Below are 12,100 nucleotides of genomic sequence, written 5' to 3'. Positions count from 1 at the left end.
AATATATTCTATAGAATTGTAATTTGGTATCTCTTTTTATGTAATGTTTATTTAACAAGGAAAATTAAGTGTAAAAGGGACATAAAGTTACATTTAATATATATAAAGAGAGCCAAGTAGCTACTTTAGAGCCCGTATAATGAACAAAGCTGAAGCTGAAGCCAGGTCATGAGAGTTCACGTTAAGCTCTCGTTCTTATCCTCTCGCGATATTTTTCGTGTATCAGAGCTATGGCAATAGAAAACACAACGGGAAGCAATGAATTCGCGACGATTTACACAAAAGACAGTCTCGCGAATGACTCGTGTCAGGAATATGATTGTCCTCAGTCGAGGGTGTTTAAAATTATCGTTATTGGGGATTCAAATGTTGGAAAGACCTGTCTAACTTACCGGTTTTGCGGTGGGAAATTTCTCAAAAACCCCGAGGCAACAATAGGAGTAGATTTTAGAGAGAGGACCCTGCAACTTGATGGAGAATACATAAAGGTAAGGACCCGTAGAGTTTATTTCACAGATATGAAAAGCTGAAAAAAAAGAGTTTTGACCTTGAATAACAAGTATTTACATTCTTCTCCACGATGGGTTCACTGTGTTTTGTTGCTGACTGTTATTATGAAGTCTTCTCGGTGGTGCACAAACACAAGTTTAAATATTTTTAATGTTCAGTTAGTGGTTAAAAAAAAAAAAAAAAAAAAATTAGTGGTTAAACAAATGTTGATGCAAATAATTTTTAGTATTTTGACTCTGCCAGCATCTGGAGGTTAATAAACCCAGAGTAGTAATCTTGAACAGGGTACAGTGGGGCTAGTTCAGTACTGGTTAAATATAATATATCATTCAAATAATTGAATTAACTGCATGTCAATTCATGTGCTGATTTTCCACACGTGTATAATACGACTTTGGACCTAAAACTGCTTAGATAAAGCCCTTATGACACCTACCTAGCCCTGTTCTTCCCTTTACTATTGTCTACTATGATGTAAACTGCATTCTCAGTTGCAGATCTGGGACACGGCTGGACAGGAGCGCTTCAGGAAGAGTATGGTTGAGCATTACTACCGCAATGTCCACGCCATCATCTTTGTGTATGACGTGAGCAGTCTGGCTTCGTTCGAGAGTCTGCCGGACTGGATTGAGGAGTGTGTACGGCACTCGGTCCCTCCTATGGTACCCCGCATCCTAGTTGGGAACAAATGTGACTTAAGAGAAACGAGAGAGGTTTCCACGTTTTCAGCTCAGCGACTGGCTGATAGCTACAACTTTCCTCTTTTTGAGACATCTGCAAGAGACCCTGCAGAAAAAGAGCACGTAGATGCTATTTTTCTCACGTTGGCCTACAGGCTGAAGAATCACAAGCCTTTGAGACTGAAACAGCCAAGCGAGAGCAGCTTCATACAGCTCGCTGGTCAACAGGAGAAGACGCACTGTTTATGCTAATACAATTCGGCCCGTATAGTCAGTTCCATGCAATACTTTAGGTTTATTGGAAAATTTGAGGGTGTACTCCGCTTTCTGTATGAAGTCAAGGCAGAAAGAGTGGTTACAGTGGAGTGTGTAGACCTACAGGATTTTATTTGGTGCACGTGAAGTTTACAAATGTGTTTGGAAGCATAAACAATGGATCAGTTAGGGGTTTTGTTTTATTAAACCTCGTATTATGAAGCAAGTGGTGTTTGTTGTACCTGCCCTATTACGGCATATTATTATTTAAAGGGATAGTTCCCCCAAAAATCTTAATTCTGTCATGACTTAAGTTGTTCCAAACCTGTATGAGTTTCTTCTGTTAAACACATAGGATATTTTGAAAGATGGTGGTAATCAAACAGTTGACGGCACCCATTGAATTCCATAGTAGGAAAAAAATACAATGGAAGTCAATGGCTACCATCAACTGTTTGATTACCAGCGTTCTCTAAAATATCTTCTTTTGTGTTCAACAGAAGAAAGAAACTCATACAGGTTCGGAACAACTTGAGGGTGAGTAAATGGTGAATTATCCCTTCAAGAACATTTGTAACTCTCCAGAAACCTGCTCAATGACATGAAGACTTGACTCAGGAGCCTGTTATAATATTTTCTGTCTATAATAACTGTGCATGCTTTTTTCAATGTCATATTTAATGGTTATGGCTATTTTATGAAATTTCCAAGGTTGCTAGTCTATTTAAAATTCTGGCAATCTAGAGAATGCCTGACGATCAGAAACAACACAATAGCTCTAATTCTGGTGCAGCATGAGCTTTCTGATATGTTTACGGATACAGAAAAAAATACTATTATTTTTGCATTCGAAATATAAAAATATATATTATGCAAGCGTGATTTGAACTGAACCAGAGAGAAATGGACAGTTGTGTAATGCATTACTAAAACTATAGCTCACTCCAGTATGAACACTAGTGGGCGCCACTGTCAAAAGCATTCAGAACATCATAAGCATTGTAACCAATTAGAGATTGAAAAAAAGGAAAAAAAAAAACTTCCCAAAATCTTAACTAAATGAGAGCACTTATATTCAGCCTCAATGTGAAATATCTGCAAAACGTGCGTTAAAACCTCTAACATATTAGTGATGTTTAATGTCTTTAACAAGCAAATCTCTGCATCAATGAGACTCCTGCACTTCTCTAAGGCTTGATTTCAATCTTTTGATTTGATTTGACAACCATAGTATTTTGGAAAACCGGGACTGTATTGCACTTTAAATTGAGATTGCATCATGTCTAAAGTTTGTCTTGATTATTTGACATCACGTATAATGTTTTACTTGAGAGAAATACGTTGTCATTTTGTGTAGTTTGGATTGATTCTCGGATGTGTTTGGAAGTGAATATGAAAATAAAATGTGCAATAAGTAATTATTATTTCATGAAATGTATACATCTTATAACAGTTGTGATCTGGGTCAAAGATACATTGTAAGGCCTTGTTTCACAGACAGGGATTAGATTAAGCCAGGATTAGACCATAGTGCAATTAGGACATTTAATAGCTTTTATAAAAGTGCCTTAGATAAAAAATAAAAAAAAATCATTACTGATGTGTATCTTGAGACAAAACAATGGCGCTGACATATTTAAGATATCTCAGTGCAAGTTGCTTTCAGTTAAAACAGCTCAAACATGCAATTTAGTCTGGGACTGTTCCCAATGTAATGGAAATGATAAACATCAGGAATTATTTTAATTTAAAAGCCTGGAAATGTCACAGAAATGATGAAAATGTTAAATAGTCATTATATTGCTATAGTGACTATATTTTTCTAATTAAATGCTATATATATATATATATTTAGTCATAATGGAAATCAATCATTAAACTTGCAATTGTTGTTGTTTTTTTGACAGCAACATTCAGCAAATCCTCGAAAACTTTTTATTTTGTGAACTGAGCCGTTTTCAGCCTCTCAGACTGTAAGTGTCGTCTTTAACACCTTCTATGCGCATTTAAACCCTAAAGTCAGTAGGCAAGTGCAGCTGCAAACACATGTCTTGTTTAACCATGTGTCTACCTGTTAAATCCACCACCAAAGGTGTGAAGAACTCTTTTTAAACAGACAAATCCCACACCCGCACTAAAAAACGACAAGCAGAATGATTTAGCAGTTGTACTCCTAAAAAAGGAAAATAGCACTTTAGACTTTCAAAATGTTCCTCACACTAAGAAGAAATGTCTTCCTTTCAATTTAAAAAGTGTTGGCCTCAAAAACATTGTCTGGCTTACTGCTAAACTGCGTGTGGTGAAGGTAGGAAATGTTTTCATGTCTTGTTTGGCCTGTAATAAAAGATTTCTGCGCTTCCGCATAACCTGCTGTTTATGTGCTTATTGCACATCAAGATGACAATGTGACATGTGAACACACCTGGCTTGGCCATTAAAAAAGGTTCTGTCTCTGAATCTAATCTTATTGCCATGAGTGAATAACATGAGTGCACATTCATTTAGTCACCACCAGATGTCTGCAGAAACTTAACTTGGACCAGATCAGTTTTATGAATGAATGACAACAGCAGGATAATGATTAGACTTGACACAGAAAATGGGGATCCTTTGAATTTAACACCTAAATAAGAGGAAAAAGCTAAAAGACTAAAAAAAAAAGTTAGGGTTACACACACACAAAGCATTTTTATAAAAAGTGATACAATCAAGAAAGTTCTATTCAATTTTACAAGTTTACCATTGTAAACATGATTACATTAAACATTACCATTAATATTACATTCAAAATATTACATTATTTGGTAAAGCACCAAGTACTTTTGGAATATTTATCACAATCATCTATTAAAAATACATTATTTTAACATGAACTACCCACGAGCAATAGATTTGTTACTGTATTTGTTACACTTTGTTAACGTTAGGTAATACATACAGCTGTTTATTTTATTTATTTATTTTTTCATGTTAGTTCACAGTGCATTAACTAATGTTAACAAATGGGCTATTTTTATTTTAATAAATGTTGAAATTAACATGAACAAAGAGCAGTCCATTATTAGTTCATGTTAATGAAACCTTATTGTAAAGTGTTACCCGTTGATCAAATATAAAAAAAAAAATTTTAAACTTATTTTTAACTCTTTGACATTTAAAAGTAAAACTTTAATATTGGCCTATATTTGAACAATTTATATTGTGTGGACATTCCAAAGGGCTTTTAGAACCGTAATGCATTTTGAGATATACATTCCGGCTATTACATAACACACTTCGCAAGCATTTTTCCTGTAACATTATTACTCTATTGCTGGTCAAACATTTCAACGTCAAAAAAAAAATGAAGTCATCGAAAAATGAAGAGTGACCACTGACTAGGATGGAGGTATGGTTAAAAATAAAGCATCACTGATGTCGTGCATGTGTCACACTAGCTGTTTACAAACACATACTTCAGGAGTGAATGACGCCAGTCCCTGTAACTCAGAGGCTCTGCTGTAACTCACACGGAGGGCTAAAACAAGCGCGAGCGTCTCAATGTCGACGCGTTTTCCACGTCCGACACGCCTCCGTCAGGCCACGCCCCCTCCCGGAGCCGGGACACATTTAAAACAACCCCACCGACCGCACGAGCTCAAACACAGTGTGCGTTAACAAGGGGAAACTGAAGGAATTTGATCTTATATCGGATATTTCGGAATTGGACACTAAAGAAGCGTGGAAGATGAAGTCTCCAAAGATAAAGTCACACAGCAAATGTAAGTCTAATGTTTAATAATACATTTTAATAGTAAAATTAAGTAGCCAACGATTAGTTCAAATCCAAACGTACTAAACCAATGCAAGAATCATATTATATTGCGTAGATCATATAATATATTGCTATATTGTAGGCTATAGGCCTAGCCTACATTTATATATATATATATATATATATATATATATATATATATATATATATATATATATATATATATATATATATATATATATATTCTGTCCAATCCAGACTGAAACAAACTTTGCATGCATTTTCTAGCATTTCTTGAAGATGACGGTCTGAACGCCGTATTGTGTGAATTCGACGCTGTCATTGAGGATTTCACGTCCCCCGTGGAAAAGAGGCACTTCAGATATGATGAACACTTGAAAACCATGAAGAGACGGAGCAGTGCGAGCGTTAGCGACAGCGGCATCAGCGACTCTGAGAGTAAGTATGCAGTATGCAGTGCACTAGTCTAGTATGCAGGCAAAAGTTGTATTTGACGTGTCAAGAGGTTTCATATGATAGCAGCGCTTGCTCGTGCCTTTGGGTCGTAATCTCGTCACGATTTAAGCTCCACAGCCTCAGTTACACTGAACACTGCATAATCTGATCTAATCTAATCTAATCTGAGCCTCACACCAGCACAAAGAGCAGCTGGGTTTCATTAAACGTCTTTTAACCTGTTAACTGCCTTGTCATGTCACAACCCCTTTCATGATTGTTAACGCATACTTTGCAACATGCCTAAAGTAAGGCACTCAGTAAGTGAAAGCACTTAGAAAAAAAGAAAGTGTAAAAGTTATACAAGTTTAATGTAAAGTAAATAGGCCTTTTCTTTTTACAAAATATATATTTTACCAAATAAAATCACAGCCATTATGTCTAACCAAGTGTTCCAAATTTGGAGTACAAATTACAAAAAATGAGCCCACTAAAAATGTGTAAAGTACTGTTTCCATGATGATTACTTGTCAAACCAAGTGTCCTGCTACTGGGACACTGAGAGTAGACAGACTATTCGAACTTAAAAAAAAAAAAAAACCTTGACACACACATATGCAAATATTGGTTGGCTAATTTTCCTGGCTTATAGTCTCTCACTATTCAGTTGCAGCTGTAATGAGACACACACAGGTTCACTGTATTATTCTGTCAATCAACTGCAGATTATCCAGAATCTGAACAAGGATTGCATCATGCAAGACTTTTATTCGGTCGCTTATAATTGCATAGAAAGGTTCAAAAGGATCGGAACCATGTCAGCATAAATGGGCACTTTTGTTCTGGAAGTGATCTTGTGTTTAATGATTAAGCAACAAGTGATCTCTCTTTATCTCACAGTTTTTCTTCTGGAACAAGCAGGGAATGTGTCAGAATCTGTGCTGTGGTGCAGTCAGGGGATCAGAATGGTGTTATGTGCTTTGAATCACCCTCATGGATCCGTCAACTGCATGTTGGCAATCAATCCTGATGCCATTTTTATCACACGTGCCATTGATCTAGTTTAGTGGCTTCAAGCAGTTCTGCTTCAGGACTACAGGATTTAACATGGGATTAAACATCAACAAAGGAAGTGTTTTCTCCTTCCTTTCAAAAGCATACTCTCGATAAAAAGAAGTACGCTTTAGCATACTTTAAAAAAACAGAAATAATATGCTTTAAAATCATATTAAGTGCAAAACAGATGTAACGTATTTAGACACTTAGCTGCATGTTAATTGCAACTAAATGAAATTTAACTGTTTGACTTAAGTAGGACTTAAGTACATCATGTAATTCCACAATATGGTTAAAGTGGTTAAAATACAGAAATAATATACTTTAAAATCATATTAAGTGCAAATCGGATGTAACATATTTAGACACTTAGCTGCATGTTAATTGCAATTAAATGAAATTTAACTGTTTGACTTAAGTATGACTTAAGTACATCATATGTAATTCCACAATATGGTTAAAGTGGTTAAAATACAGAAATAATATACTTTAAAATCATATTAAGTGCAAACTGGATGTAACGTATTTAGACACTTAGCTGCATGTTAATTACAATTAAATTACATTTAACTGTTTGACTTAAGTAGGACTTAAGTACATCATATGTAATTCCACAATATGGTTAAAGTGGTTAAAATAATTGGTAACATAGTTAAACTAAATTTACTGACAAGCATTTATGGTAGACTAAAATATAGCAATTTAGTCAATTTAAAATATAAAGGTAATTTCAAATAACACACTACAGTTAAAATTATAGTCAAATGCTGTATATGTGCTTTATCATGTCAACATCAAAATAAGTGCTTAAAGCACGACAAAAGATTATAAACACGATGATTTAAAATGTACTTTTAAGCAAAACTTTTTATTTGACATTACACTTTTTAAAATTGTACTTAAGTGTGTTAAGTTACAATCATAAAAGTGCACTCACTTTAAGTACACTTAATATTTTATCATCTGCATGCACAGTTCTTTTTTAAGATTTGAAGTACACTACAAGTGCACATCCGATACAATTAAGCGTATTTCTTTTTCACAAGTGTATTTAATGCACTATACTAATAATCTATAATTATATTGTTATTTGACCAATTTTAGGCTTGTGAACCACTAATGTAGATGGTGCAGTGTTAGCTGAGAGGACTCTGTACTTATTAGGGCTTCAAGCACGTAGGCAGGAGGGTCTAATGACTGACGCGTTGGGCAAAGTTGAGCTTCCGTGTAATAGCACGCCTGTTCTGCCTTTAACTAAGAATGTGTAAACAATTTTTTTTTTTTAAGATGGAGTGTGGCGCACCGGGTCAGATCTTTGGCTTTAAATTAACCTGCTGGAGGCTGGGTCACGGTTGAAACTGCTTTGAAAGTGTGCTCGCTCGAGAGAGAAGCTGTTATTAGAGGAGTATGCATTGATTACAAACTCAACCTGCTCTGCTAGCACGGATTAACCCCCACGACACCCCCTACCCCCTCTGGTTATGGGTCAGTGCACATGTTTAGCAAGCCTGTGTGGTAGAGAACAGTGCCGCTCCACTGGTTTAATGAACGCTCACTAAACTCAATAAATAAGTTTGTCTAGTTGTCCCTTGGATTTCAATTCTCGGCAAAGAAATGTGTACAGATTTTGCGAGTGAAATGCCCTTATTATGCCTTTTCAAATGTTACCTTTCATGCAGTGTGCAGTGTAGCTGAATTTAAAAGGTCTTCATAGTTAAACGACAAATAAAGTTATCAACGCTGGGCTGCTGAAATGAGTCGCCAGCAATTCCTTCCTGTTTTGCAAATTTGCATAATGCCTGCCTTCATTGGTCTTCATTGGCTGCCGGTGAACGTCTACTTTGACCCTGAAACACTGTAGTTGTAGGTGAGGCTTGGAGGAGTTTGCTGTGTTTTGTCGACATGTCAAGAAGATAAATGTTTTCAGACATGCAAATCCACTTTGCATGTGATTTCAGAAAGAAGAGAACTCAAATTGATTCAGTAAAATAGTTACTGTTCATATCACTGTATACAAGTGATAAGGAGGCCTCTGGAGCAGAAATTCAAATATGGTCATGAGGATTTCGTTTCCGGCATGCACAATCACAACAGATTGGTTTGTTTAGTTGCATTGCATTATAATTTTGCCTTTTCCCTGCTGTCTGCGCTCTATCACTATTAGGGTCGTGAGCCACCTGTTGAGAACCACTGGTGTGGAGTCAGAGGAACACATGCTGTACACATACAGGAAGCTTCAGTTTTTCATTTCTGACTTCCTCTGTCTCTTCTTCCTTCTGTAACAGGTGCCGAGTCCTTGAACAGAAACAGTTTCAGCTTCAGTGATGAGAAGCTCAACTCTCCCAGCGTCTTCTCCACTTCTTCAAACAGTCCCTTGATCACATCTCCTAAACGTGAGTTCAAACATTTCTGTTTACATATTTTAGACTAATTAGTATTGTTTTGGTGTATTTCGTGTTCTTTGTCTTGATCAACTGTGTATTGTTCTCTTCAGCTAAACTTGGAGACACTAAAGAGCTAGAGGACTTCATTGCTGACCTTGACAGAACATTAGCGAGTAAGTGCTGCATGAAGGACATGAATTTAAAGACTACTTTTGTTTTTGGGGTCAAATGATGAAAATAATTTGCAGCATGGTTTAATGCATGATATCTTTGTTTTTGACCACCCTAGGAAAAACCTATACCAAAATGTATTTAAAATGTTTATTTCATAAGTTTACTACAAATCCATTAACATATTTACTGACATATTGCTTGAGACTTAATATGATCTAATACTATAATTTACATTTTTTTGGAGTACTAGTTTATTGCACAATGCACATTTCTTAAAATTAATATATTTATATATATATATATATATATATATACACATATACACAATTTTAATACCACTATTAGTAAGGATAGTATGATCTCTTAAAATTAGTCTTTAAATGCAAGCTATGTACATAAATTATACTTGCAATAATTTCATTTTAGCACAAGCAAATATATTTCAGTTTATCTTTAGTTGAACTTCAGCACTGTTTCCAGATAACTAAAGCACATCAATTTTGAAAAGGTTTTGTGGAAACTGTGATGCATTTTTAATCAATCTAATGCATTTTTGTAAAAAAAAAATCTTATATATCATATAAAAGATATACTTAAAGTCTGCTAAATTAGAACAAGTCAATTTGTACAAGTCACACCAAAATGACTTGTTCTAATTTAGCAGACTTTAAATATATCTTTTATAAGATATATATAAGATTTTTGTTTTACAAGAACGCATTAGATTGATTAAAATGCATCACAGTTTCCACAAAACCTTTTCAAAATTGATAGTAATAAGAAATATTTCTTGAGCAACATAGAATGATTTCTGAAAGATCATGTGACACTAAAGACTGGGGTAATAATGGTGAAAATTCAGCAAGTGGGAAAAAAATTGCATTCATATAGAGTTATTTTAAATTGTAATATTTCACAATATTGCTGTTTTTTTTCTGTATATTTATTTTTAAAAAAAATACCACCCCACTCCTTTTATCAATCATCAGATACGGGGCAGTAAATGGAGATTATGAGAAGAAACAAGACACTCTTGAAACAAAGGGTGTTTTTGAAAAATGCTAATCATTGGGTCAATCGTACACTCACTCCTACACTTTCTCAGTGATGCATTAACACAGTTAAGTTGATTTGTTCTGGAGCGCTCCTACACTCTAGAGATCTGTAACTTTCCTCAGAGAGAGAGAGAGAGAGAGAGAAGAATGCGTATGTATAGACCTTCAATGACTGAAACTGGAAGTTCACCACTGATAATAACTGCCACAGAGAAAGCGGTCATATTGTACAGTTTTTCTTTAAACTTTCCCCAATGGTGTCGGGGGAGGCTACTACAGTAAATGCTTCTGTTCATGGGCTTATGCAACTAATTTATTATCTAATTCAGAGTTCATTGAAAAGGTGTTCATAAAAAGAGGACCCACGCACACACCAAGAATAACCTCGACACAGAGGACCCGGAAATGTTCTAAATATGTTCTCCTCTTGCTTTCCCCCCCTTAAAGGCATGTGAGATAGAGACGGGATGACTGGAGCCCACCACATTGGCAGCCTGACCGCACCTGACAAACCTGAACGTCTGTGAAGACGGAGAACACATGCTCCTGGTTTCATACGTTGAACGATGAAGTTCGCCAAGACTTTTTCTATACTTGCGCCCATACAAACAAACTCAATGCATAAGAAACACACATTTGACAGTAATGGCTGTGCTCTCTGAAACACTTGAGCTGTAAGATTATTTAAATAGCTTTTTATAGAACTATATTTTTAATTTTATAGAGTCGGATATTGTAAATTTATCTGTAATACTATTTTGCGAATTTCTATTTTTGTATTTCATGTAAATATTGTTGCTCGCCTTGCTAAATATGAAGCATTTCCTGTTTCACATGAGAATAATCTCTGTTCTTAATTCATTAGTAAAACTGGAAAAGCAATATAACACGTATTTAATACAACTATTGTTTGCAAGCGATTAAAGTTGACAGATTTTAAGATATGTTTCATGGCGTGTCTCCTTGCATCAAAAACCTTTGAGTGTGTTCTTCCTTAAGTTTTTCATTCTTTTTTTCAACGAGACTTACTTTAAATCAGGACACTTTTCCCCGGTTTCATAAACAAGGCTTAAGTCTAGTCCCAGACTAAAATGCATGTTTGAGCTGTTTTAACTGAAAGTAAATACACCAGTGCCATTGTTGTGTCTCAAGATGCACACCAGTAATGTTTATTTTCTAAGGCAAGTTTATAAAAGCCACTTCTAATTAAACTGAGGTCTAATTCTGGTTTAATCTAAACCCTGTTTGTGAAACCGGGCCTTAGAGTACGTTGTTAATTAATTCAGGGCTGAGTTAGACTGCTAACGCTATTGAATGGTCTGCAAATGATTGAGCCCACAGCAGGGGTCAATGGTTTTCAGGACCGTGAGCAGTTGCTCTGGGAATATGTGACACCTGATCACCTCCTCAGCACTTTGTGTTCTATAGCTGTGCTCTTTCACCATCCACTTCTAATGTGATCATTAAACCTGAAGGAATATTTTGATTGGAAGTTTTTTCAAAAGTTTTTTTTTTTAAACCTAAATCTTTGTAACATTTTTTATTCCACCCAGACTCTTGGCTGCATGGTTTCAACACGTACTGAGTAGGAGTAACGTGACCGGCTAAATCGATTACATCTCTGGTTCACCCCAAACAAAGATAAATCCTTACAGTAATCTCACAAAATCATATATTCCATAAGTTTGTAATCATGTCAATGCAATTTAGACAAGTCCAATGGATTCATAGACCCAAAAAATGGGGTTACACACCAATATTACTTTGCTAAGTCAA

At 35.5% G+C, this 12,100-nt stretch overlaps 2 protein-coding genes across 3 annotated transcripts; both read left to right on the top strand.

Annotated features, from left to right (window-relative positions):
* Positions 1–167: 167 nt before the first annotated feature.
* On the top strand, positions 168–2,864 carry LOC120486990 (ras-related protein Rab-33B). Of its 2 annotated transcripts, none has more exons than XM_039683155.2 (2): positions 168–488; positions 1,008–2,864. In XM_039683155.2, the coding sequence occupies exons 1-2, from the start codon at positions 231–233 to the stop codon at positions 1,440–1,442; spliced, it is 693 nt and encodes a 230-aa protein (XP_039539089.2). In that variant the 5' UTR covers positions 168–230; the 3' UTR covers positions 1,443–2,864. The 2 variants fall into 2 exon arrangements, with proteins under 2 accessions (XP_039539089.2, XP_039539088.2); XM_039683154.2 differs by having other exon boundaries at positions 174–488; positions 1,002–2,864.
* A 2,207-nt stretch (positions 2,865–5,071) lies between these two features.
* On the top strand, positions 5,072–11,264 carry rgcc (regulator of cell cycle). Its single transcript, XM_039683558.2, has 5 exons — positions 5,072–5,206; positions 5,488–5,658; positions 8,997–9,104; positions 9,206–9,268; positions 10,772–11,264. The coding sequence occupies exons 1-5, from the start codon at positions 5,173–5,175 to the stop codon at positions 10,777–10,779; spliced, it is 384 nt and encodes a 127-aa protein (XP_039539492.1). The 5' UTR covers positions 5,072–5,172; the 3' UTR covers positions 10,780–11,264.
* Positions 11,265–12,100: the final 836 nt, after the last annotated feature.

The sequence above is a fragment of the Pimephales promelas genome, chromosome 7, assembly GCF_988280905.1.
Source record: "Pimephales promelas chromosome 7, fPimPro1.hap1.1, whole genome shotgun sequence".
NCBI classification, from domain to species: Eukaryota; Metazoa; Chordata; class Actinopteri; order Cypriniformes; family Leuciscidae; genus Pimephales; species Pimephales promelas.
The sequence above is the reverse complement of the archived record's forward strand: the minus strand, read 5'-3'. Positions and strand labels throughout refer to the sequence as shown.

Coding starts and splice junctions, on each gene's coding strand:
- LOC120486990 (XM_039683154.2), top strand. CDS start 231: ATGGCAATAGAAAACACAACGGGAAGCAATGAATTCGCGACGATTTAC. Junction 489..1,001: donor TTGATGGAGAATACATAAAG/GTAAGGACCCGT, acceptor CTGCATTCTCAG/TTGCAGATCTGGGACACGGC.
- rgcc (XM_039683558.2), top strand. CDS start 5,173: ATGAAGTCTCCAAAGATAAAGTCACACAGCAAAT. Junction 5,207..5,487: donor GATAAAGTCACACAGCAAAT/GTAAGTCTAATG, acceptor TGCATTTTCTAG/CATTTCTTGAAGATGACGGT. Junction 9,105..9,205: donor CTTGATCACATCTCCTAAAC/GTGAGTTCAAAC, acceptor TGTTCTCTTCAG/CTAAACTTGGAGACACTAAA.